The following is a 27117-nucleotide window of genomic DNA, read 5'->3' on the forward strand; positions in this document are numbered from 1 at the left end:
ATTCATTATGATTCATTTGATTCATGAATATTTTCTTGCATTACTTCATGCCCGCCCAATGCATTTCGGGATAAACCTTCGTCAGGGGCCTAAGGGTTGAAAACATACAGGACCTTAGCATTCAGTATCCGTACTTATACATTAAAACGATTATGCACATGTATATAATCTAATGAATCTACTTTATGTGTGAAATCGATGACAAACATGAAAAAACGTAATAAGCTGATCGTGGTATAAACGATGAAACACAAAATCGGAGGGTGGGATGAGTTGCTAGCTAAACGAGTCAACGTACTGAACAAGTGCTGACAAGGATAAGACTAACTGGGTGAGCAAACTGTGGAGTAAAGCACATAGCGGAGGACGAACGGATGAGAGAGTAAACGCCAGAAACCTTACCGGAAGAATAATGCGCACCGCTCTCGGTGTTCCGAACGCGGAACTGATCGTATAGACTGAGAGCCAATAAGGTGACTGATTATAGGAGTGTGTCGGGGTCACGTGATATCATTTGCACGAAGCGAAATCGGAACAGAAAATGAATGACCTCTGTGGGGTAATAAAAGTAAATGTGCGTGGATAAATATACGTGTAGCATAAGAAAAGGCATAAGAAAAGGCATAAGAAAAGGCAGTGTCAACATTTAAACGACCCGCGGACTGCAGACCAAGTGGAAAGAGAAGCTGGCTCGCGGATAGGTTGATGATCAGTCACGTGGTGTGACGTCGGGAAGTAAACAAACATATGAGAACGGGCTCATAGCGGGGAAGCGGCTATGTATAGAATAACGGAAAGGGTAATGTGTAGTATAGTTAAGTGGCAGGTGCCAGAAAAGTCATAAGAAGTGTATGGGTGTGTTATATTACCAGGGGTAAAGACCAGGGTCAGGAACGATAACTCAGTGTTTGAAATAATCTCAGCTGTTGATAGTTCTTTGTGGTCGAATTCCAATAATCTTTGTTTTGCTCCCTATGACATCAAAGACAGGGGCTAACAATAAACACATTTGTCTTGACCTCCCCTTCATAGAGCAGTCCATCATAAATGTAGGCCCTGCCCCCTCTGTGCAGAAACAAAAGCAATCTCAGGCATTTTTTTGCTTTTGGATTTCATCTATGAGATGGAGCTTGACTCCTAAGTTTCTTACCTATGAGATTTAGATTGAGCCTTAAGTGTCTCATCTATGAGATAAAGCATGACTCCAGAGTTTCCCTTTAGTAAGGTGCAAAATACATACTATATTTCATCCATCAGATAAAACATGTTATGTACAACTCTGTCTTCACATTCCTTGATTGATTTCAATTCTTCTTTTTTAAACGTATTTTTGACACTATGCATGTACGCGATAACCCTTTCCATAAGATTCAGATGTACTAATTTTACGTATTTGTTTTCAGATGCCGACTGACTTGATCGCAGCGCTGGGACACACTTGCATTAGTGTAACCATTGCGCTTTACAAATGGACATATTATTATTATTATGTTTATCGACAGCAAACAGTGACCTTTCATAAATGAAAGAAGAAAATCTGAGCATAGAGGAACAGGAAGTATTCTTGATTGTTGGATTTTCCGATTTCCCAAATTTGCAAGTTTTGCTTTTTGTTACATTTTTTCTGATTTACTTGGTAACTTTAATGGGGAACCTGCTGATTATGACAACAATATACTCAAACTTACATCTACACACACCAATGTATTTCTTCATCACAAATCTGTCCCTCATTGAAATCACTTACAGCTCAATCATCTTTCTACCAATGCTGTCCCATTTCTTTCTAGTTGAAAACCGTGTGTCTCTCACTGAGTGTCTTCTTCAGATGCATTTTTTCATGGTTATGGTGTCCATAGAAATCCTTCTTCTGACAGTCATGGCCTACGACCGGTATGTGGACATCTGCAATCCCTTACGATACATCAGAATAATGAACATGGCTGTATGTTTTTGGCTGGCTGTTGGATGCTGGGTTTTTGGTCTCATAATCCCAGCAGCACATACAGTACTACTGTCTACATTCTCCTTTTGTGAGTCCCACATAATCAACCACTTCTTTTGTGATGTGACAGCCCTTATGAAGATATCTTGTAGCAACTCTAACAGTTTTGAAGTCTTAACCTACACAGTTGGTGCAATTGTTGGAATACTGTCATTTGTTCTAGTAACCATATCATACATCAATATTGTCTCTTCAATTCTGAAAATCAAATCAGTAGGTGGGAGGCACAAAGCCTTCTCTACATGTGCCTCCCACCTTACTATTGTTATTTTATTCTATGGATCTGTCTGCTCTACATACATGCGTCCAGCCTCAACGTATTCAGTGAAAGACAACAAAATAATGTCCTTGTCATACATTGCTGTCGCTCCATTGTGCAACCCTATTGTGTATAGTCTAAAAAACAAAGAATTTATTAATGCCCTGCGGAAGACAAAGAGTGAATCTTGACCAACAGGTAAAAAACTGCTTCCTTTTCAATGTTGAAAAACATACATCTCTGGTAGAGAATCCACTGGTCAAGATTGCCTTTTCAAGGCTGTTGTTATATACCTGAATCATATATTGAGAATCTGTAGACAAAAAGATAGTTACTCATATAATCAATTGTCTCTTGAACAATAGGATATCATCCTTAAGACCCATCAAGATTAATCAGTAGGATGTCATGCTTACTACACCTTTATCTTACAGTGAATACACTATTTACATCCAGATGAAGGCTGTGCATAATCAAAACTGAGGCTCTAAGTTATTGATTCAATTATTGTTTAAGCTCCCCAGCTTACAATCTCTGTGTTTGGAGTAGGCCAATAAATGTTTGTATTTGTCTGAGTTTATATTAGACTTCTCATTCACAATTGAATTGACAACTGCAAGACTATAAGTAGATCCTCTGTCATTGCTGTTTATCTTAGCGGTACAGGATGATAAACTAGAGGACAAATGTTCAAGTCCTAAATGCCAGGAAACCAACCTTCCAAATATGTTGTGCTTCTAAACCCAGGCGTTGGATCTTCGAATAAAACATGCAAAAGTCAAAAGGGCTTGAAAATGTGAATCCCTCATCAAATATGCATATCCAACATCATGAGAAAAAAACAAGTAATTAGGAGCAGCTACCATGAGGGTTGGGAATGTCTAGTCCTGGCGCATTACTTGATGATGACATAACAGTCTTTGTCAGAAACAAAACCAAAAATTGTAGATGCCTTTTCTGATCTTAAATATTTATTAGGGACCAACGTAAACATAGGTACGATTGATAAGTTAGAGATGGTCTCAGTATTATCTTCACTTTTCGGTTTTGTGAGGAAAAAAAGTAAATTTACATATCTTGAAAAATTTATAGCAATTAACGTTTTAATACAACTCTGACACTATTCCAGGTTCAGGAAAGTCATTTGTGAGACAACCGTAATATATTCTTCATATGGTTGGAGAATTCACCCACTTCCAAATCTTTTTGAAGAGCAGATCTTAGACAGACTGCTGTCTGGTTTATATGTAATAAAGGAAACCACAGGCCCAGCAAGATTTAGGATGGTCATGATATGTTAGCCAAAAGTAGGAAGACTGGAATGAGTAACTGCCAGTTTTGCTGTTGACCTGATAGCCAACTCTGAAAAGTATTAAATGTAAACCTGGTGAAGGTTAGTGACTACCTAATAACACAAAGGGGATTTTACTCAAGGTATTTTAATTATAACTTAATTTATACAGTTTGCAAATGTCTTACGCATCTAAACAAATACCTTGTTAAAGTTGAGCCTTTATGGGCAATGAAGACTCAGGGGTGTGATTATCTATTTTGATGATGCAGTTATATCATTTTTCAACTGAAAGTGAATACATTTCAACATTGCACATATCTTGCAAGCTGGTGGCAGAAAAATAAAAATATTTATTTTAATCAATATGTCCTTTAAAGGTGTAATAAAGAGCTCTAAATTTGACATCACAAAGAGATGAGTACAAAGCAATAATAAAATAGAATCAGAAACATTTGGGTATGCTATTCCTTCCATGAGGAAACACGAATGTGAGAGGGAACACTAATACCCACTTGACTCACCTCAAGAGAAGAGACACTATAAGAATCTCATTATTTATTAAAAATACTTTGAGTCTGATGGCTTTTTGTGCAAATCCCGAAAGCTTGAGGTAACGTAGCTATGAGCCACTAAAAGCCAATAAAACTTGATATGACATTGTTGGTGTGGTTTCTCCCCAATGTTTTGCCCACTAGTCTCCTGTTTTCACTGACTTACCTTTTGATGGCTTTAGTACTCTGCACACGTTACCACTGCCAGCTAGTGCCACAGTGCTTGTGCTCTCTCTTGGTAATATTGGCATATACCCATTTGGTATATTTAATTTACCAGCAGGTTCCAAGTAAAGAGGTACTTCATGTACCCAGGCCTGTAAATTAAATGCTATTAGTGACCCTGCAGCACATAGTCCGCCACCCACTTTAGCAGCCCTTTAAACATGTCTCAAGCCTGCCACTGTAGTGTGGTTATGCACTTTCAGATTGCCATTTGGACCTGGCACGATAAGCCACTTGACAGGCCCAACCCCCTTTTTAAACAGGTTAGTAAAAAACTTAATTAGCAAACAATGGGATATCTACTGCCCTAATCTGATCCACATATCATTTACATATGACAAATGATGTTCAAATAAAGCACATAATAAATAGAATATGAGTTTGGTATACAATTTATTTTTGTTATTTTTTTTATAGAAAAATTATTGTTTTATCCATTCGTTTTTTCCTTCTTTTCTTATTTCATAAAAGATTTTTTTAAATCAACATACATAAATGTTACATAGACAGAAAAAAAATATATATAGAATAACATATACATAACGTAATTTTAGTCGATGTTTTTATAGATGTAGGCAATATGTTGTTAAACAACGCGCGTTTCGGCCTGTGGCCTTCATCAGGTGACCGTCCTACATATACGACACACAACAATTACAAGACAAAAAATTGCACAAAAATATGAAGAAAAGCAAAAAATATAACAGTCATTTGATAGCTATGATTTAAGGCAATAGTTACTGTATCCAGATATATGTAAACGTAAATAGTTAGGGTCAGTTCAGTTTCATGGTTATTAAGATTATAACAGCTTCGCACTTTTCTCTATTTTGAGTGATTACATAATCTATTTTCTTTAAGATAAAAACATTCTTGAATAAGAATATCTACTAGGTCGTTGCATCATACAGTTTTCATCCTAGCTTCGAACTGTAATCAATAATTTATTTCTATTTTTTTACGTGATTTCTATAGGCAGTTATTTAGAGATATCCCTCTCTCATTAAGTTTCCTTTATACTAGTATGTTATGTATTCAATATTTTTTTCTCTCGTTCATGTCATCACTATTCATTTACTCTCAAGCATAACATGGCTGGTATAATCTGATATTCATATTTCTTACAGTTCATTATATTTGATAATTATTACAAAAACAGTCAAGCTAACTCAAACAGTTAACATTTTGCTCAATACATGGGAAGTAGTTAAAAAGATGTGGAATAACATTTCCTTTGTGAGACCAAAAATCAAAAGAGTGTAAATGGTAAGATTTCAGAGAAAAGAGAAAGACAGAAAGGAGGTAAAGTTAAGTATTCGTAATTCATCTTATCTCTGTACCAAGAGAGGATAGCAAGTTAATCAAAAGGAGATTATTGTTAAACATGATCACTTACTTATAAAATATCTCAAGTGATTAATCGATCGCAAGCTATTATTTCTATTTTAACACCTTCTCTGCTGACTCTTGGGAGAAGAAATCAAGGCTTTGTTAATATTCTGCAGAAAGAAAAAAGGCTATCAAAAAATATATATATATTTGCATCTTTAAATTAATGGGTCAGAGCATGGCTAAGTTGTAGTTATTATTCAAACTCTATCCCAGGTTTATTCGAGTGGAGCTGATGTTATATTCTATTATTGCCATATTAGCTTAAAAATTCCAAGACAACATGCATACATTATCGCTAGTTTAAGGTAGAGGTAAGATTTCACATTAATGAATTCGCACCGGAATTGATTTTAAAATGAGTAAACCCTTCCCACAGCATGGTAGAGCTTTTTAGGCAAGAGAATAGTACCTGATGTTTATCTTGGGCCATCAATAAAATCTACTCATTTCGGTGTTTTAGTATGTTGAGATGTAGCTGGAACCAACCCCCTTTCTAATACATAATCCCACCCTAGTGTAGACTCCACAGCAGAAAGGACAGGGTGCAGGTTATTTAACATTTTGGACATGTGCGTTTGCGTTTTATATTTCCTAGTAATAACAAAATGCCAAATTGTTTTTCATTACTGTGAGGTCTACCTCTCCCATAGAATAAGATTGCATTCCCTTATTACATATAATAAGTGGGAACTTTCAATTGGGAGCAGATAGGAATTTTGACATTGGTGTCTATTGATCTGTAGATTAAAGTCCTCTTTAAAGATAAAGTCTGATTTAAGTTACAATTTTGAAAATTGAGGCATACTACTGAGCTGCCCTGATACTCTGCTGCCCTGCTAGCTGACAAGGGAGAATGGACCTGCACCGTTTAACCCATGATGAAATGAGTGTCAGGAGATAGACCTCCTATTATTAGCTGCAGGAACATACCCAGCTCCTGAGGTCTCCCTTTATCTGCCTAGCAGTCCTAATGCCTGGACCTGCAACTGGACATGCCTGAGTCCTGCTGGCCTCATCTGGAGTGAGTTTCTAACCCCCCAAATGGTGCTCCTCAGGTCCTGGACTCTAGTTGGCACATCCGTAGAGCTATTCTCCAAGACAATTGAGAAATCCTGTATTTTTAGGCTCTTCATGACCACGAATAGGCCTGCCTCCACCAAGATCTTGCTGGCCATGCCCCCTGCCAACACAAAGCTGCGGAGAATCTGTACCACATCAACCGTGGAGTGGTGTGGCTCACTGGTTAGAGGCGGCAGACCCGGAAGCAGAGGACGGCCCGGGACCAGGGTTCAATTCCCGACGCGGCAGGGTCGTGGACCAAGGTCAGCGGACTCGATAATTCTCGCCTCGGTGCCTACTCTAACTAGGGATCACACTCGGCAACTCTGGGCATTAGCTTGCCTCATCTCCACAACGGCCCCCCACAAACGCCGGGATGCCTGGTTTCACCTTGGAGATACCCAGTAGGGACCATCTCACAGGGAAAGCCAGGACGGGTTCCCCAGCGGTCTATAGCACAGAGATACTCCTTCGGGAGTCGATTCTAGCACTTTAGAAACCCACAAATAATTAATTAATTAACCTCATGCGACACGCTGCAATGCAAAACCTGCACTTTGCACCACAGCATTGAAAGCATATGGAGATTGCCAATGCAAATCTCCAGCAAGAACCAGCAGCGATGCCTGGCCTGCTCTTCATGCTAGATTGGTGACCATCAGCGACTCTCTCTCACTGCTCCTCACAACCCCTTCCAACGTGAACAGAACTCTTCATGCTGGACTTTTGAAGATAACTCTTATAGTAGGACTAACCTGGTCCCTGTATCTGGCACAAAATCCTTTGCAGTCGGCCTGACTTTCACCTGGTCTCGCACAGCCAGATAGCTGTGGGTGGCACTTTGTGCTTTTAAGCACTTTACTTACCCGAAATCTGTAAAGTTCCATATCTCTAGTTCTACTGATTTCATAATTGGCATTTTGGGATCAAATAATTTACTACATCTTACCCTACTCCTGTAAATTGGTTGTGTTATTTACATTAGGTTGTTTTCAGTTAATTAGTGTTTGAAGTGCTGTATACACCTTTACATGTTGCCCCTAAGTTAGGGCTGACTGTTTTTGTGGTAAGCCACCAGGGAGTTAAGCACTGATTAGTTTGGGGTATGCTTGTGTTTCTCCCTGATAGAGATTGGGGATGCTGGTTTAGAAGGTTTTCATCTCCACGACTAGTAACCCAATTTCTTACAAGCCTATTTTCTTGTGTTTCCCTTGGTGAAATTCAGACAAATTGTGGCTAATGTCTCTCAATATCCTAGAATATTGCCAACAGTTATTGACTGTGTCAAACCCCTGGGCTTCATGCAGAACTTCAACCAGTCAACCCCAGATTAAATCAGCAGCTTCAAACAAGACGCCTGCGTACCAATCCAGCCCTTCTTCCCAACTGAAGAGTTCTAGCAAGTGATCCAGTCTGTATTATTATCTAGAATGGACGTTGGCAGCCTCTTAATCACAGATATGTCAGTATTCTGAAACAAGAAATAGGGAGATTTTGAAAATTAAAATTGGGGTACTCAATGTGCCCCACTGACATACATTGAAGTTAACGCCTGAGCTGCGTCTGTTGAAATGTATGTTTTCCCTGGATTACAAAAACTTTATTTTGCTCCTATCAAAGCTGCAATTCATGCTGCTGCTGTCATACTGGAGGCTGTATTAAGAGTTTAGAAAAAGGTTTATTGACAACAGATGATGTTGCAGATGATGTTGCAATAGGGCGTGAGGGATGTCCTAGTGGTCCTTCGTCTTCTTCTGATGATGTCGGTGAGCTGGAAGGGCTGGATGGGGGCAAAGGTGTTTTGCTTCCTGCTTCTTCTGGACCGGGGTGGTTGCCCCGGAGGCTCATAGGAGTGAAGGAAAAAGGACAAAAAAGGGAACCGTAAGAATGAGGTCTTAATTCAATATAGTCGAATTATACCTTCACCACACCTCAGTGCTCAAAGGAATTCTAGTGCCGCAATATGAGGGGTTTGAGGAATTTCTAGTGCCCGAAATGTGAGGGGTTTGAATGAGGAAAAAAAACAACACCTTAAAGAAGGGAGGGTAAGTCTGGGTTGATACAAACTGGGAGCTCACAGGTGGTTCACAAGTTGAGTGCTCAAGCGTCTTAAATGGGGTGCTCCAAGTTTAGTGCCCGTTCCGCCCTCCTCCCCGTTTCCATGTCATCTCCCAGAAATCAGTGTCAACCCTCCCTCTCCCCTCAATACACCCTCGAGCCGTTTGTACTCACCGGCTCCTGCCGTAACTCTCCTGAATCACGGCCGCTCCCCAGCCACCTCCGGACACCACCAGTCCTCGAACCAGCTTTCTTCTTCGTCCTGCAAGGTCTCTCGGCTACACTCGGGTCCCGCGTCTTCCTGTCTGTGCTTGGGTCCCGCGTCTTCCTCTCTGTGCTCGGGTCCCGCGTCTTCCTCTCTGTGCTCGGGTCCCGCGTCTTCCTCTCTGTGCTCGGGTCCCGCGTCTTCCTCTCTGTGCTCGGGTCCCGCGTCTTCCTCTCTTCCGCCTTCGTCCTCTGCTCGCGCCGCCCCACCTTCTGCCAGTGCCTCTTTCATTGGAATCCACCATCCACTTCCAGGGCACAAGGGCGGTACTTCCGGGTAACTGCTAGCTTCTCGATCCTGTTGGAAAACATTAGAGGAACATGGTTGTCGTAGTCTGTGAGGGCGACGTTGCGCCGCAATCCGCAGTGGGACACTCCTCCTTGAGGTAAATGTCTGTTCCTCCTCACACTGGTATCTGGGGCCAATACATGTATTAATATCACTCAGATCCTTCTTTCTTTGCCATGGATCCAGATAAAGGCTAAATGCACTGTCATACCTGCCAGTACTACTCACAAAGGTATTCTCTTTAAATACTAATATTGCTTAACACATACATTTTTCAGAGTGGACAATATCATCTACGAAGCTCAAAGACATTAATGCTTGAAAACTCCATCTGTAGAAATAAAAAAAAATGCTCGAGCAATGCTTCCCTGCGCATCCAAGCTGTGGAATCTTAATTCCACCTGCTCTCAGAAAAAGTAATTCCTACCCAGTCTTTAAAAGTGTAATAAAAATATTATTGTGGGAACACCTCGTAAGGTGAAGCTTTTCCTTGCTTGGACTGAAAGAGGCCAGCCTCACTGAATGACTTGTTGAATGACTACTACCTTATACATCAGAACCTGGGATCCTCTCTAAACTGGAACATCCTTTATATAAACAGGATCTACACAATGACTTATGTTTCTTTTGCATACATTAAATATGCACCCACCTATTCAGCTATTATTAATAACTATGCCCTTTCTGCTTAATCTTTGATGTTCCTAATTCATTAAACATTCAACAACTCTGCTTTAAATGATCTGTGTACATTTCATGCACAATGCATCGTTTTTGTTCGGTGCCCCAATAGCCACTTATAATTATCCTATTTATTCACCATTGCATCATGCTTGATTATTAATTAAGTATTATGAATTGTACGTTATTTACTGCTTCTTCTTCGTAGAAGAAATCTTTGTCACAGCCTTGGTCGTTAGCCTGTTGTTTAAAATCACATTTAGGTGAATGAAGAAAGTGTCTAGTGGTGCTGCACTAACACAGTATGGTAAAGTGAATAAGCATCAAGGTGGACAGATTTGAGTTCACATACTCATCCAGCTCATTGTCTTTAACACATGCTTTGACAAGATTTTTAGCATGGAAGGAAATCCAAAGGAGTAGGTTACCGACAATGGCACACATGTTGTTTTAAACAAAATGAAAGACTTTTTTTCATCAGATCAAGTCAAACATCTTAGAGTTGCCCTTCATTCCCCTTCTTCAAATGGCCTTGTTGTAAGAGAGACTAGATTTGTGAAGGAGGGGATACAATCAGCTTTGGCATGCAATGTATTAGTAGATGATTCCTTACATAAAGAAATCTGGTCATACTTAACCACCTCACATTCTACCACTGGAATTTCACATTTTCCATTGCAAAAAAAGAGAGAACACATGTCCTATTCAAGTTTTGAAAATGTCTAAAGGATCTCTTTTCTTACATAACAATCATTGGCATAAACAATAGGTCTTGTGTTGGGGACTTATACGTGTATAGGCAGAGCTATTGACGTTGCTAAATGTCTTTAAACTGTGCTATAGAGAAGTGTGGCTGCTGTGCAGCATGCAAAAAAGTTTTTATAAAAAAGTGCCACTTGAGTGATGCTGTGCTGGCCCTGTGCTCGCCCTGAGTGATGCTGTGCTGGCCCTGAATGATGCTGTGCTGGCCCTGAGTGATGCTGTGCTGACCCTGAGTGATGCTGTGCTGGCCCTGAGTGATGCTGTGGTGGTGCTGAGTGATGCAGTGGTGGTGCTGAGTAATGTTATGGTGGTGCTGAGTGATGCTGTGGTGGCCCTGAGTGATGCTGTGGTGGTGGTGAGTGATTCTGTGTTGGCCCTGAGTGTTGCTGTAGTGGCCCTGAGTGATCCTGTTGTGGCCCTGAGTGATGCTGTACTGGCCCTGTGCTGGCCCTGAGTGATGCTGTGCTGGCCCGAATGATGCTGTGCTGGCCATGAGTGATGCTGTGCTGGTCCTGAGTGATGCTGTGCTGGCACTGAGTGTTGCTGTGGTGGTGCAGAGTGATGCTGTGGTGGTGCTGAGTGTTGCAGTGGTGACCTTGAGTGATGCGGTGGTGGTGCTGAGTAATGCTGTGGAGGTGCTAAGTGATGCTGTGGTGGTGCTGAATGATGCTGTGGTGGCCCTGAGTGATGTTGTGGTGGTCCTGAGTGATGCTGTGGTGATGATGCGGTGGCCTTGGGTGATCCTGTGGTGATGCTGACTGATGCTGTGGTGGTGCTGAGTGATGCGTTGGTGGTGTGGAGTGATGCGGTAGTGCTGTAGATTGATGCTGTGGTGTCACTGAGTGATGATGGCCCTGAGTTATGCTGTGGTGATGCTGTGGTAATGCTGAGGTGGCCTTGAGTGATGCTCTGGTGGTGCTGCTGACTGATGCTGTGGTGGTGCTGAGTGATGCGGTGGTGGTGCAGAGTGATGTTGTGGTACTGTGGAGTGATGCTGTGGTGGCACTTAGTGATGATGTGGTGGTGCTGAGATATGCTGTGGTGGCCGTGAGTGATGTTGTGGTGGCCACGAGTGATGCTGTGGTGGCCCTGAGTGATGATGTGCTGGCGCTGAGTGATGCTGTGCTGGCCCTGAGTTATGCTGTGCTGACCCTGAGTGATGCTGTGGTGGTGTTGAGTGATGCCCGTGGTGGTCCTGAGTGATGCCATGCTGGCCCTGAGTGATGCTGTGGTGTTGCTGAGTGATTCTGTGGTGGTGCTGAGTGATGCTATGGTAGCCATGAGTGATACTGTGGTGACCCTGAGTGAATCTGTGGTGGCTCTAAGTGATGCTGTGGTGGCCCTGAGTGATGCTGTGGTGGCCCTGAGTGATGCTAAGGTGGTGCTGACTGATGCTGTTGTGATGATGAGTGATGCTGTGGTGGTGCTGAGTGATGCTGTGGTGGCCCTGAGTAATGCTGTGCTGTCCCTGAGGGATGCTGTGGTAGTGCTGAGTGATGCTGTGGTGGCCCTGAGTGATGCTGTGGTGTTGCTGAGTGATGCTGTTATGGTGCTGAGTGATGCTTTGGTGGCGTTGAGTGATGCTGTGGTGGGCCTGAGTGATGCTGTTGTGGCCTTGAGTGGTGCTGTGGTGGCCCTGAGTTATGCTGTAGTGGCCCTGAGTGATGCTGAGGTGGTGCTGACTGATGCTGTGGTGGTGCTGAGTGATGCTGTGATGGTGCTGAGTGATGTTGTGGTGGCCTTGAGTGATGCTGTGGTGGTGGTGAGTGATGCTTTGGTGATGCTCAGTGATGCTGAGGTGGTGCTGACAGATGCTGTGGTGTCATAGTGAGATATTGTTGTAGCCCTGAGTGTTGCTGTGGTGGTGCAGAGTGATGCTGTGGTGGCCGTGAGTGATGTTGTGGTGGCCCTGAGTGATGCTGTGGTGGCCCTGAGTGATGCTGTGCTAGCGCTGAGTGATGCTGTGCTGGCCCTAGGTTATGCTGTGCTGGCCCTGAGTGATGCTGTGGTGGTGCTGAGTGATGCCGTGGTGGCCCTGAGTGATGCCATGCTGGCCCTGAGTGATGCTGTGGTGTTGCTGAGTGATTCTGTGGTGGTGCTGAGTGATGCTGTGGTAGCCACGAGTGATACTGTGGTGACCCTGAGTGATGCCGTGGTGGCCCTGAGTGATGCTGTGGTGGCCCTGAGTGATGCAGAGGTGGTGCTGACTGATGCTGTTGTGATGATGAGTGATGCTGTGGTGGTGCTGAGTGATGCTGTGGTGGCACTGAGTAATGCTGTGCTGTCCCTGAGGGATGCTGTGGTGGTGCTGAGTGATGCTGTGGTGGCCCTGAGTGATGCTGTGGTGTTGCTGAGTGATGCTGTGATGGTGCTGAGTGATGCTGTGGTGGCCCTGAGTGATGCTGTGGTGGCCCTGAGTGATGCTGTGGTGGGCCTGAGTGATGCTGCTGTGGCCCTGAGTGATGCTGTAGTGGCCGTGACTGATGCTGAGGTGATGCCGACTGATGCTGTGGTGGTGCTGAGTGATGCTGTGGTGGTGCTGAGTGATGCTGTGGTGGCATTGAGTGATGCTGTGGTGGTGGTGAGTGATGCTTTGGTGATGCTCAGTGATGCTCAGGTGGTGCTGACAGATGCTGTGGTGTCATAGTGAGATATTGTTGTAGCCCTGAGTGTTGCTGTGGTGGTGCAGAGTGATGCTGTGGTGGTGCTGAGTGATGCTGTGAAGGTGCTGCGTGATGCTTTGGTGGTGCTGAGTGATGCTGTGGTGGTGCTGAGTGATGCTGCAGTGGTGCTGACTGATGCTGTGGTGGTGCTGAGTGATGCGGTGGCGGTGCGGAGTGATGCAGTGTTGCCGTGGAGGGATGCTGTGATGACGCTGAGTGATGATATGGTGGGGCTGAGTGATGTTGTGCTGGCCCTGAGTGATGCTGTGCCTGCCCTGAGTTATGCTGTGCTGGCCATGAGTAATGCTGTGGTGGTGCTGAGTGATGCTGTGGTGGCCCTGAGTGATACTTTGGTGGCCCTGAGTGATACTGTGGTGGACCTGAGTGATGCTGTGGTGGCCCTGAGTGATGCTGAGGTGGTGCTGACTGATTTTGGGGTGGTGATGAGTGATACTGTGGTTGCCCTGAGTGATGCCGTGCTGGCCCTGAGTGATGCTGTTGTGGCCCTGAGTGATGCTGTGGTGGCCCTGAGTGATGCTGTGGTGGCCCTGAGTGATGCTGTGATGGCGGCCCTGTGTGATCCTGTGGTGGCCCTAAGTGATGCTGAGGTGGTGATGACTGATGCTGTGATGGTGCTGAGAGATGCTGTGGTGGTGCTGAGTGATGCTGTGGTGGCCTTGAGTGATGCAGTGGTGGTGTTGAGTGATGCTGTGGTCGTGCTGAGTGATGCTGTGGTGATGCTTCGTGATGTTGTGGTGGTGCTGACTGATGCTGTCGTGTCATACTCTGATATTGTTGTAGCCCTGAGTGATGCTGTGGTGGTGCTGAGTGATGCTGTGGTGGTGCTGCTGAGTGATGCTGTGGTGGTGCTGACTGATGCTGTGGTTGCATAGAGTGATATTGTTGTGACCCTGAGTGATGCTGTGGTGGTGCTGAGTGATGCTGTGGTGGTGCTGAGTGATGATGTGGTTGTGCAGAGTGATGCTGTGGTTATGCAGAGTGATGCTGTTGGTGCAGAGTGATGCTGGGGTGGTGCAGAGTGATGCTGTGGTGGTGCAGAGTGATGCTGTGGTGGTTCTGAGTGATGCTCTGGTGGTGCTGAGTGATGATGTGGTGGCGCTGAAGAGGAGTAGAAGGGCAGAAGAGGGGTAGATGGGTAGAGGGGTAGAAGAGGTGTAGAAGAGGGGTAGAGGGGGAGAAGAGGGGTAGAGGGGGAGAAGAGGAGTAGAGGGGTAGTAGAGGGGTAGAAGAGGGGTAGAAGGGTAGTAGAGGGGTAGAGTTGTAGAGGGGGGTTGTGGGGTAGAAGAGGGCTATATGGGTAGTAGAGGGTTAGTAGTGGGAAAGAAGAGAATTAGAAGAGGGGTAGAGGGGTAGAGAGGGGTAGAGGAGGGGTAGAAAAGGGGTAGAAGGGTAGTAGATGGTTAGTAGAGGGGTAGATGAGGGATAGAGGGGTAAAACAGAGGTAGTGGAGGCGTAGAAGGGTAGAAGAGGGGTAGAGGAGTAGTAGAGGGTTAGAAGAGGGGTAGAGGGGTAGAAGATGGGTAAGGGCTAGAAGAGGGGTAGAGGGGTAGTAGAGGGATAGTAGAGGGGGAGTAGAGGGGTTGAGGGATAGTAGAGGGGTTGAGGGTTATAAGAGGGGAAGGTAGATAGAAGAGGGTTAGTAGGGTAGAGGGGTAGTAGAGCGGTAGAAAAGTGGTAGAGGTGTCGATGAGTAGAGGGGTAGAAGAGGGGTAGAGGTATAATAGAGGGGAAGAGGGGTAAAGTGGAAGAAGAAGGGTAGTGGGGTAGAAGAGATGTGGAGGGGCAGTAGAGGGGTAGAAGGGTTGAAGTGGAGTAGAGGGGCAGAAGACGGGTAGAGGGTTAGAAAGGGGTAGGAGAGGGGGAGTGGTAGAAAAATGGTAATGGGTGGGGGTATAAGGGTAGAAGAGTAGAGGAGAGGTAGATGGGTACAAGAGGGGTAGAGGGGTTCACGAGGGGTAGAGGGTACTAGAGGGGTAGAGCGGTAGAGGGGTAGAAGAGGGATAGAGGGGTAGAGGGGTAGAAAAGGAGTAGAGTGGTAGAAGAGTAGAAGAGGAGTAGAAGAGGGGTAGAGGGGAAGAAGAGGGTTAGAGGGGTAGGAGAGAGGTAGAGGGGTAGTAGAAAGGTAGAGGGGTAGTAGAGGGATAACGGGGTAGTAGAGGGGTAGAAGAGAGGTAGAGGGGTAGAAGAGGGCTAGAGGGATAGAAGAGGAGTATATGAATAGAAGAGGGATATAGGGTTAGTGGAGGGTTATTAGAGGGTTAGTAGAAGGGTAGAAGAGGTGTAGAAGGGTAAAAGAGGGGTAGAAGTAGGGGTTGAGAGGTAAAAGAGGGGTAAAGGGGTAAAATAGTAGAAGAGGAGTAGAGGGGTAGCAGGGTAGAAGAGTAGAAGAGGGGTGGAGGAGTAGAAGAGGGGTAGAGGGGTAATAGAGTGGTAAAGGGGTTGAAAATGTGATTTGATTTCATTTGATTTGATTTGATTTTGTGATTTGTAGAGCGCTCGAATGCCGAAGGCCGCTTGGCGCTGTCAAAGATAAAAACTGACCGGTAGTGGATCTAGTGTGCCCCCAGGCTAAGATGAGAAAAGCCAGGTTTTTAGGTTCTTACGGAAGGATCACAGAGATGGGCTATTTTTCAGTTCAAAGGGAAGCTTGTTCCATGTTTTTGCCGTGTTGCCTATGAAGCATCTCCCCCCCCCCCACCTTAGTTGTTTGAATCTGGGGGTCACGAGGAGCTTAGCACTACTAGATCTTAGAGTCCTGGTTGGTTCATAGGGTTCTTTTTAAGAAGCATGAGCCTGAACCATGAAATGATTTGTACGCTAGGCATGCTGACTTAAACAGAATTCTTTTTTCTACAGTGAGCTAGTGTAGGCCTCTCATTTTTTGAGCTACAGGTTCGAACTTGGGGATGTTCAGAACCAGCCTGGCTGCGGCGTTCTGGAGCAGCTGGAGTTTTAGTAACATCTATTTTTGTAGCCCTACATATAGAGCATTGCCGTAATCTAGTTTGGATAGCACTAGCAATGTAACCAGGGTTTTGGAGGTGTCAGGTGGGATATATGGTAGCAATTTCCTGATGAGTTTCAACGTATACCAAACAGATGAGGAGAGGTTATTTATTTGTGCTTCAAACGTTAGTTTGGAGTCAAATATGACACCTAGGTTGCTTACGTTGTCCACCGGCGAAGGACATCTGCCGAGGCTAGCTGGCCACCAGAGGTTAGACCAGATGTCTGGGTTGGCCCCCAGTAGCATAACCTCCGATTTGTCGCCATTGAATTTTAAGCAGTTGTCCTGCTGACCTGGTCCATGCAGAGTCTGAATCTGTTTGCGGTCTCAGTGGTATTGCTTGAGATTCTTACCACTATTTGGGTGTCATTCGCGTAAGATAGAGGAACGAGCCCGCAGTTCCTGATGATGTTGGCTAAGGGGGCAGCATATAAATTAAAAAGGGACGGGCTCAACGACGAACCCTGGGGAACCCCCCGCGGCAAGTCGAAGGACCTTGATGCAAATTCCCCAAGCTGAACTGAAAAGGTTCTGTTTTCTAGGAAGGAGGCCAGCAAATTGGTGGCAGATGTATGAAGGCCTATATCTTTCAGCCTGCTTATGAGGATATCATGGTTAACAGTGTCGAAGGCCGCCGAAAAATCTAACAAAATGAGGGCGGCCTTCCATCCTGCTTCCAGAATACCCCTGATTTCCTCTGCTGCCATCACCAACGCAGTCTCAGTCCCGTGTTCCTCCCGGAACCCATATTGGGAATCATCCAGGGCATGCGTATCCCTTACAAAGCCTGCCAGTTGAGAGTTCAGCCGTTTCTCAAGGATTTTAGCCTGAAAAGGAATTGTTGAAATTGGCCGGAAGTTAGCTGGAATGGTAGGGTCAAGGCTAGGTATATTAAGTAGTGGAAGTACCGAGGCTGCATTCCATGCTTTAGGAAAACAGCTGGAATGAATTATGTTGCTGAAGAGTAGCTGGAGTTGGGAGCTAAGAAGTTCAGTGAACATATGAAGTACCTTGGGTGGACACAGGTCCATAGGTCCTCCGGATTTGGTGGACAAGACCAGATGTCTGATCTCTTCGACCGAGAGAACTGAAAACTTAAATTTGGGTATAGGGGGTAGAAGAGGGGTAGAATAGTAGAAGAGGGGCAGAGGGGTCAAGTGGTAGAAGAGTAGAAGAGAGGTGGAGGGGTAGAAGAGGGGTAGATGGGTGTTAGAGGGATATAAGAGGGGTAGAGTGGTAGTAGAGAGGTAAAGGGGTAGTATGGGGTAGTAAGGTAGAGGGGTGGTAGAGGGGTAGTGGGGTAGAAGAGGGGTAGAGGGGTAGAATTGGGGTAGAGGGGTAGTAGAGGGTTAGTAGAGGGGCAGAAGAGGGGTAGAAGAGGGGTAGAAGAGGGGTAGTAGAGGGGTAGAAGAGAGGTAGAAAAGGGGAAGAGAGGGATAGAGGGGTAGAAGTGGGGTAGAAAAGGGATAGAGGTGTAGAAGGGTAGAAGAGGGTTAGAGGGGTAGTAGAGAGGTAGAGGGGTAGTAGAGAGGTAGAAGGGTAGTAGAGGGATAGAGGGGTAGTAGAGGGGTAGTTGAGGGGTAGTAGAGGGGTAGAGGGGCAGGGGGCAGTAGAATTGTAGAAGGGGTAGAGGGAAAGTAGAGGGGTAGAGGGGTAGGAGAGGGGTAGGAGAGGGGTAGAAGATGGGTAAAAGAGGGGTAGAAGAGAGGTAGAAGAGGGGTAGAAGAGTGGTAGAGGGGTAGTATAGTGGTAGAGGGGTAGTATAGTGGTAGATATGTAGTAGAGGGGTAGAGGGTTAGAATAGGGGTAGAGGGGTAGTAGAGGGGTAGAGGGATAGTAAAGGGGTAGTAGAGGGGGGTTGAGGGGTAGTAGATCAGTAGAAGAGGGGTAGAGGGGTGGAAGAGCGATAGAGGGGTAGAAGAGGGGTAGAAGAGGGGTAGGGTGGTAGAAGAGTAGAATAAGGGTAGGAGAGGGGTAGAGGGGTATTAGAGGGATACTTGGGTAGAAGAGAGGTAGAGGGGTAGAAGAGGGGTAGAGGGGTAGTAGAGGGTTATTAGAGGGTTAGTAGAAGGGTAGAAGAGGGGTAGAAGGGTAAAAGAGGGGTAGAAAAGGGGTTGAGGGGTAAAAGAGGGGTAAAGGGGTAAAATAGTAGAAGAGGAGTAGAGGGGTAGCAGGGTAGAAGAGTAGAAGAGGGGTAGAGGAGTAGAAGATGGAAAGAGAGGTATTAGAGTGCTAAAGGGGTTGAAGATTTGATTTGATTTGATTTTGTGATTTGTAGAGCGCTCGAATGCACAAAGGCGTCTTGGCACTGTCAAAGATAAAAACTGACCGGTAGTGGGTCTAGTGTGCCCCCATGCTAAGATGAGACAAGCCAGGTTTTTAGGTTCTTAAGGAAGGACCACAGAGAGGGGCTATTTTTCAGTTCAACGGGAAGCTTGTTCCATGTTTTTGCCGTGTTGCCTATGAACCTTCTCCCCCCCCCCCCCACCTTAGTTGTTTGAACCTGGGGGTCACGAGGAGCTTAGCACTACTAGATCTTAGAGTCTTGGTTGGTTCATAGGGTTTTAGGCTTCTTTTTAAGAAGCGTGAGCCTGAACCATGCAATGATTTGTACGCTAGGCATGCTGACTTAAACAAAATTCTTTTTTCTACAGTGAGCCAGTGTAGGCCTCTCATTTTTTGAGCTACAGGTTCGAACTTGGGGATGTTCAGAACCAGCCTGGCTGCGGCGTTCTGGAGCCGCTGAAGTTTTAGTAACATCTGTTTTTGTAGCCCTACATATAGAGCATTGCCGTAATCTAGTTTGGATAGCACTAGCAATGTAACCAGGGTTTTGGAGGTGTCAGGTGGGATATATGGTAGCAATTTCAACGTATACCAAACAGATGAGGAGAGGTTATTTATTTGTGCTTCAAAAGTTAGTTTGGAGTCAAATATGACACCTAGGTTCCTTACGTTGTCTACCGGCGAAGGATATCTGCCGAGGCTAGCTGGCCACCAGAGGTTAGACCAGATGTCTGGGTTGGCCCCCAGTAGCATAACCTCTGATTTGTCGCCATTTAATTTTAAGCAGTTGTCCTGCATCCATTGGCTGACCTGGTCCATGCAGAGTCTGAATCTGTTTGCGGTCTCAGTGGTATTGTTTGAGATTGACACCACTATCTGGGTGTCATCCGCGTAAGATAGAGGGACGAACCCGCAGTTCCTGACGATGTTAGCTAAGGGGGCAGCATATAAATTAAAAAGGGACGGGCTCAACGACGAACCCTGGGGAACCCCCCGTGGCAAGTCGAATGACCTTGACGCAAATTCCCCAAGCTGAACTGAAAAGGTTCTGTTTTCTAGGAAGGAGGCCAGCAATTGGTGGCAGATGTATGAAGGCCTATATCTTTCAGCCTGCTAATGAGGATATCATGGTTAACAGTGTCGAAGACCACCGACAAATCTAACAGAATACCCCTGATTTCCTCTGCTGCCATCACCAAGGCAGTCTCAGTCCTGTGTTCCTCCCGGAACCCATATTGGAAATCATCCAGGACATGTGTATCCCTGACAAAGCCTGCCAGTTGAGAGTTCAGCAGTTTCTCAAGGATTTTAGCCTGAAAAGGAATTCTTGAAATTGGCCGGAAGTTAGCTGAAACGGAAGGGTCGGGGCTAGGTCTCTTGAGTAGTGGAAGTACTGAGGCTGCATTCCATGCTTTAGGAAAACAGCTGGAATGAATTATGTTGCTGAAGAGTAGCTGAAGTTGGGAGCATATGAAGGACCTTGGGTGGACACGGGTCCATAGGACCTCCGAATTTGGTGGACAAGACCAGATGTCTGATCTCTTCGACCGAGGGAACTGAAAACTTAAATTTGGGTATAGGAAGTAGAAGAAGGGTAGAGGGGTAGAATAGGGGTAGAATAGTAGAAGAAGGGCAGATGGGTCAAGGGGTAGTAGAGTAGAAGAGGGGTGGAGGGGTAGAAGAGGGGTAGATGGGTATTAGAGGGGTAGAAGAGGGGTAGAGTGGTAGTAGAGAGGTAAAGGGGTAGTAGGGGGTAGTAGGGTAGAGGGGTGGTAGAGGGGTAGTAGAGGGGTAGTGGGGTAGAAGAGAGGTGGTAGAGGGGTAGAGGGGAAGTAGAGGGCAGAAGAGGGGTAGAAGAGGGGTAGAAAAGGGGTGGTAGCAGGGTAGAAGAGGGGTAGAGGGGGTAGAGAGGCATAGAGGGGTAGAAGTGAGGAAGAAAAGGGTTAGAGGTGTAGATGAGTAGAGGGGTAGAGGTATAGTAGTGGGGTAGAGGGGTATAATGGAAGAAGAGGGGTAGCGGGGTAGAAGAGGGGTAGAGGGGCAGTAGAGGGTTAGAGGAGTTGAAGTGGGATAGAGGGGCAGAAGAGGGGTAGAGGGGTAGAAGGGGGTAGAAGAGGGGTAGGGGGAAGAAGAGTGGTAGAAAAAGGGTAGAGGGGTGGGGGTATAGGGGTAGAAGAGTAGAGGGGTAGAGGAGGGGTAGAGGGGTACATGAGGGGTGGAGGGGTATAGGAGGGGTAGAGGGTACTAGAGGGGTTGAAGAGGGATAGCGGGGTAGAGGGGTAGAAAAGGGCTAGAGGGATAGACGGGTAGAAGAGGACTAGAAGAGGGGAAAAGGGGTAGAGGGTTAGAGGGGTAGTAGAGAGGTAGAGGGGTAGTAGAGGGATAGTAGAGGGGTAGTTGAGGGGTAGTAGAGGGGTAGAGGGGGAGGGTGCAGTAGAGTTTTAGAAGAGGGGTAGAGGGAAAGTAGAGGGGTAGAGGGGTAGTAGAGGGGTAGGAGAGGGGTAGAATATGGATAAAATAGGGGTAGAAGAGAGATAACAGAGGGGTAGAAGAGTGGTTGAGGGGTAGTATAGTGGTAGAGGGGTACATGGATAGAATAGGGGTAGAGGGGTAGAAGAGGGGTAGAGGGGTAGTAGAGAGGTAGAGTTGTAGTAGGGGGTAGTAGGGTAGAGGGGTAGTAGAGGGGTAGTGGGGTAGAGGAGGGGTAGAAGAGGGGTAGAGGTGTAGAAGAGGGGTAGATGGGTAGAAGAGGGGTAGAGAGGTAGAGTAGAGGTAGTAGAGGTATAGAGGGGTAGAAGAGGGGTACATGAGGGGTAGAGGAGTAGTCGAAGGGTAGTAGAGAGGTAGTAGATGGGTAGAGGGGTAGTAGAGCAGTAGAAGGGGGTAGAGGGAGAAAGAAGTGTAGAGGGGTGGAAGAACGGTAGAGAGATAGAAGAGGGGTAGAGGGGTAGCAGAGGGGTAGAAGAGGGGATAACGGGTAGTAGAGGGGTAGAATAGTAGAAGATGGGAAGAGGGGTCAATGGGTAGCTGAGTATAAGAGGGGTGGAGGGGTAGAAGAGGGGTAGAGGGGTATTTGAGGGGTAGAGGGGTAGAAAAGGGGTAGAGCGGTAGTAGAGAGGTAGAGGGGTAGTAGGGGGTAGTAGGGTAGAGAGGTGGTAGAGGAGTAGTGGGGTAGAAGAGAGGTAGAAGAGAGGTAAAAGGGTTGAAGAGGGGTTGTGGGGTAGAAGGGGAGTAGAGGGGTAGAAGAGGGGTAGAATAGTAGAAGAGGGGTAGAGGGGTCGAGAGGTAGAAGAGTAGAAGAGGGGTGGAGGGGTAGAAGAGGGATAGAGGGGTATTAGAAAGGTAGACGGGGAGTTGAGGGGTAGAGCGGTAGTAGAGAGGTAGAGGGATACTACGGGGTAGTAGGGTAGAGGGGTGGTAGAAGGGTAGTGGGGTAGAAGAGAGGAACAAGAGGGTTAGAGGGGTTGAAGAGGGGTTGAGGGGTAGAGGAGGAGTAGAGGGGTAGAAGAGGGGTAGAATAGTAGAAGAGGGGTAGAGGGGTCGAGAGGTAGAAGAGTAGAAGAGGGGTGGAGGGGTAGAAGAGGGATAGAGGGGTAATAGAGGGGTAGAGGGCTAGAATAGGGGTAGAGCGGTAGTAGAGAGGTAGAGGAGCAGTAGGGGGTAGTAGGGTAGAGGGGTGTTAAAGGGGTATGGGGTAGAAGAGAGGTAGAAGAGGGGTAGAGGGGTAGAAGAGGGGTAGATGGGTAGAAGAGGGGTAGAGAGGTAGAAGAGGGGTGGTAGATGTGTAGAGGGGTTGAAGAGGGATTGAGGGGTAGAAGAGGGATAGTAGAGGGGTTGAGGGGTAGAATAGGGGTAGAGCGGTAGTAGAGAGGTAGAGGAGCAGCAGGGGGTAGTAGGGTAGAGGGGTGTTAAAGGGGTATGGGGTAGAAGAGAGGTAGAAGAAGGGTAGAGGGGTAGAAGAGGGGGAGATGGGTGGAAGAGGGGTAGAGAGGTAGAAGAGGGGTAGTAGATGTGTAGAGGGGTTGAAGAGGGGTTGAGGGGTAGAAGAGGGGTAGTAGAGGGGTTGAGGGGTAGAAGAGGAGTAGTGGGGTACAAGGGTAGAAGAGGGATATAGGGGTATAAGAGGGGTAGAGGGGTAGAAGATGGGTAGAAGGGGTAGAACAGTAGTAGAAGGTGGTAGGTATAGGGGTAGAAGAGTAGAGGGTTGGAGGAGGGGTAGAGGGGTACATGAGGGGTAGAGGGGTACAAGAGGGGTAGAGGGTACTAGAGGGGTAGAAGAGGGATAGCGGGGTAGACGGGTAGAAAAGGGGTAGAGGGATAGACGGGTAGAAGAGGACTAGAAGAGGGGTAAAGGGGTAGAGGGTTAGAGGGGTAGTGGAGAGGTAGAGGGGTAGTAGAGGGGTAGTAGAGGGGTAGTTTAGGGGTAGTAGAGGGGTAGAGGGGGAGGGGGCAGTAGAGTTGTAGAAGAGGGGTAGAGGGAAAGTAGAGGGGTAGAGGGGTAGAGGGGTAGTAGAGGGGTAGGAGAGGGGTAGAAGATGGATAAAATAGGGGTAGAAGAGAGGATGCAGAGGGGTAGAAGAGTGGTTGAGGGGTAGTATAGTGGTAGAGGGGTAGTAGAGTGGTATAGAGGTAGTAGAGGGGTAGAAGAGGGGTACATGGATAGAATAGGGTTAGAGGGGTAGAAGAGGGGTAGAGGGGCAGTAGAGACGTAGAGGTGTAGTAGGGGGTAGTAGGGTAGAGGGGTGGTAGAGGGGTAGTGGAGTAGAGGAGGGGTTGAAGAGGGGTAGAGGGGTAGAAGAGGGGTAGATGGGTAGAAGAGGGGTAGAGAGGTAGAGGAGGGGTAGTAGAGGTATAGAGGGGTAGAAGAGGGGTACATGAGGGGTAGAGGAGTAGTCGAAGGGTAGTAGAGAGGTAGTAGATGGGTAGAGGTGTAGTAGAGCAGTAGAAGAGGGGTAGAGGGAGAAAGAAGGGTAGAGGGGTGGAAGAGAGGTAGATGGATAGAAGAGGGGTAGAGGGGTAGTAGAGGGGTAGAAGAGGGGTTAATGGGTAGTAGAGAGGTAGAAGTTACGTCGACTGCCGCCAATTTTAGATCTTGTATGGAGGCAGTCGGCCAATGGATGATTCACAATTCATTGAAACTGAATGGGGAGAAGACGGAGGTGATGGTATTTGGAGGAAAGGAAGAGATCTGGTCTGCTGAGTGGTGGCCGAACTCACTGGGCGTCTGTCCCGATCCTACCTCCTCAGCAAAAAATCTGGGGGTTATGATCGATCCCACCCTTAGTATGTGCCAACAGGTCAACAGGACTGTATCAACCTGTTGGGGGATCATCCATATACTAAGAAAAATCAGGCACTATCTGTCCCTCCAGACAAGAAAGCAACTTGCCGTCGCACTTCTGGGCTCCCGTCTGGACTATTGCAATGCGCTGTATGCAGGACTGAATAAGAGTCAGCTACAGCGCTTGCAGGTGGTCCAGAACGCGGCAGCGAGATTTGTTCTCGACTTACCTAAACGTGCCTCTGCCACTGATGCCCGGAAGCAGCTCCACTGGCTTCCCGTCGGGGATCGTATCCTTTTTAAATCCATGTGTATGATGTACAAAGCCTTAGCTAAAACCAGCCCTACAGGCATTGGGTCTATCCTGTCTCAGTACAATCCCGGCAGGAATCTTCGTTCCTCATACAAACTTCTTCTCTCTGTGCCTCGTGTCAGGAAGACAAGATGGGGAGGCAGGGCCTTTTCTAACCTGGCCCCTAAATGGTGGAATGCTCTCCCTCTGGAAGTAAGGTCCCGCCCCACTCTACAAGCCTTTAGATCTGCTTTAAAGACCCACCTCTTTACACGCGCATACCTGTAGTGGTGCTCTGCATACTTTTTGATCTGTTTTGATAGGCGCCTTGATACCTTCGGGTTTAGTTTGCGCGATACAAATTGCATAATAATAATAATAATAATAATAGAATAGTAGAAGACGGGAAGAGGGGTCAATGGGTAGAAGAGTAGAAGAGGTGTGGAGGGGTAGAAGAGGGGTAGAGGGGTATTAGAGGGGTAGAGGGGTAGAGGAGGGGTAGTAGAGGTATAGAGGGGTAGAATAGGGGTACATGAGGGGTAGAGGAGTAGTCGAAGGGTATTAGAGAGGTAGTAGATGGGTAGAGGGGTAGTAGAGCAGTAGAAGAGGGGTAGAGGGAGAAAGAAGGGTAGAGGGGTAGAGGGATAGAAGAGGGGTAGAGGGGTAGTAGAGGGGTAGAAGAGGGGTTAATGGGTAGTAGAGGGCTAGAATAGTAGAAGACGGGAAGAGGGGTCAATGGGTAGAAAAGTAGAAGAGGTGTGGAGGGGTAGAAGAGGGGTAGAGGGGTATTAGAGGGGTAGAGGGGTAGAAAAGGGGTAGAGCGGTAGTAGAGAGATGGAGGGGTAGTAGGGGGTAGTAGGGTAGAGAGGTGGTAGAGGGGTAGTGGGGTAGAAGAGAGGTAGAAGAGAAGTAAAGGGGTTGAAGTGGGGTTTTGTGGTAGAAGAGGAGTAGAGGGGTAGAAGAGGGGTAGAATAGTAACAGAGGGGTGGAGGATTCGAGGGGTAAAAGAGTAGAAATGGGGTGGAGGGTTAGAAGAGGGGTAGAGGTGTTTTAGAAGGGTAGAAGGGGAGTTTAGGGGTAGAGCGGTAGTAGAGAGGTAGAGGGATAGTAGGGGGTAGTAGGGTAGAGGGGTGGTAGAGGGGTAGTGGGGTAGAAGAGAGGAACAAGAGGGTTAGAGGGGTTGAAGAGGGGTTTAGGGGTAGAGGAGGAGTAGAGGGGTAGAAGAGGGGTAGAATAGTAGAAGAGGGGTCGAGAGGTAGAAGAGTAGAAGAGGGGTGGATGGGTAGAAGAGGGGTAGAGGGGTATTAGAGGGGTAGAGGGGTAGAATAGGGGTAGAGCGGTAGTAGAGAGGTAGAAGGGCAGTACGGGGTAGTAGGGTAGAGGGGTGTTAAATGGGTATGGGGTAGAAGAGGGGTAGAGGGGTAGAAGAGGGGTAGATGGGTAGAAGAGGGGTAGAGAGGTAGAAGAGGGGTAGTAGAGGTGTAGAGGGATTGAATAAGGGTTGAGGGGTAGAAGAGGGGTAGTAGAGGGGTTGAGGGGTAGAAGAGGGGTAGTGGGGAACAAGGGTAGAAGAGGGATATGAGGGGTATAAGAGGGGTAGAGGGGTAGAAGATGGGTAGAAGGGGTAGAACAGTAGTAGAAGGTGGTAAAGGGGTGGAAGAGGGGTTGAAGAGGGGTAGAAAAAGGGTAGAGGGGTGGAAGAGTAGAGTGGTACAGGGGTAGAAGAGGGGTAGCGGGGTATACGTGGGGTATACGTGGGGTAGAGGGGTAGAAAGGTAGAAGAGGGATAGAGGGGTGGAAGAGGGGTAGAAGCGTAGAAAAGGGGTAGAGGATAGTAGAAGGGCAGAGGGGTAGTAGAGAGGTAGAGGGGTAGTAGAAGGGGTAGGGTTGTAGAGGAGTAGAAGAGTAGAAGAGGGGTTGAGGGGTAGTAGAGGGGTAGAAGAGGAGTAGAGGGGTTGAAGAGGGATAGAGGGGTAGAGGGGCAGTAGATGGGTAGAAGAGTGGTAGAGGGGTATTAGAGGGGTAGAAGAAGGGTAGAGGGATAGAAGAGGGGTAGATGGGTAGAAGAGGGATAGAGGGGTAGTAGAGGATTACTAGAGGGGTAGAAGAGGTATATAGGGATAAAGGAGTAAAGAGGGGTAGAAGAGGGGTGGTAGAGGTTTTGAGGGTTAGTAGAGGGGTTGAGGGGTAGTAGAAGGGTAGAGGGGTAGAAGAGGGGTAGCAGGGTCAAAGAGGTATAGCGAGGTAGTTCAGGGTAAGTAGAGGGGTAACAGAGGGGTAGAAAAGGGGTAATGTGGTAGTAGGGGGTAGAAAAGGGGTAGAGGGGTAGTATAGGGGTAGAGGCGAAGAAGAGGGGTAGAGGGTAGAAGATGGTAAGAAGGGTAGAAGATGTATAGAGAGGTAGTAGAGGTTTAGACGAGGGGTAGATGGGTAGAAGAGGGGTAGAGGGGTAGTAGAGGGGTCGTAGAGGGGTAGAAGAGCGGTACTAGAGGTGTAGAGGTATAGTAGAGGGGTTGAGGGGTAGAAGAGGGTTAGAGGGGTAGAAGAGAGGTAGAGGGGTAGTAGAGGGGTAGTAGAGGGGTAGTAGGGTAGAGGGTTAGTGGGGTACATGGGTAATAGAGGGGTAGTAGCGTAGAGGGGTAGAGGGGAAGAGGGGTACAGGGGTAGTAGAGTGGTAGAAGAGGGGTAGAGGGGTAGTAGAGGGGTAGAGGAGGGATAGAGGGGTATG

At 46.9% G+C, this 27117-nt stretch overlaps 1 protein-coding gene across 1 annotated transcript; it reads left to right on the forward strand.

Moving 5' to 3' along the window:
- The first annotated feature begins 1522 nt into the window (after positions 1 to 1522).
- LOC144769831 (olfactory receptor 5V1-like) lies at positions 1523 to 2455 on the forward strand. The gene has a single exon (XM_078654016.1). It carries the CDS (start codon positions 1523 to 1525, stop codon positions 2453 to 2455), a length of 933 nt encoding a protein of 310 aa, XP_078510142.1.
- Positions 2456 to 27117: the final 24662 nt, after the last annotated feature.

Source organism: Lissotriton helveticus, chromosome 7 (genome assembly GCF_964261635.1).
Source record: "Lissotriton helveticus chromosome 7, aLisHel1.1, whole genome shotgun sequence".
NCBI lineage: Eukaryota > Metazoa > Chordata > Amphibia > Caudata > Salamandridae > Lissotriton > Lissotriton helveticus.

Bases quoted from the DNA above. Each gene is read 5' to 3' on its own strand.
- LOC144769831 (XM_078654016.1), top strand. From the start codon at position 1,523: ATGAAAGAAGAAAATCTGAGCATAGAGGAACAGGAAGTATTCTTGATT.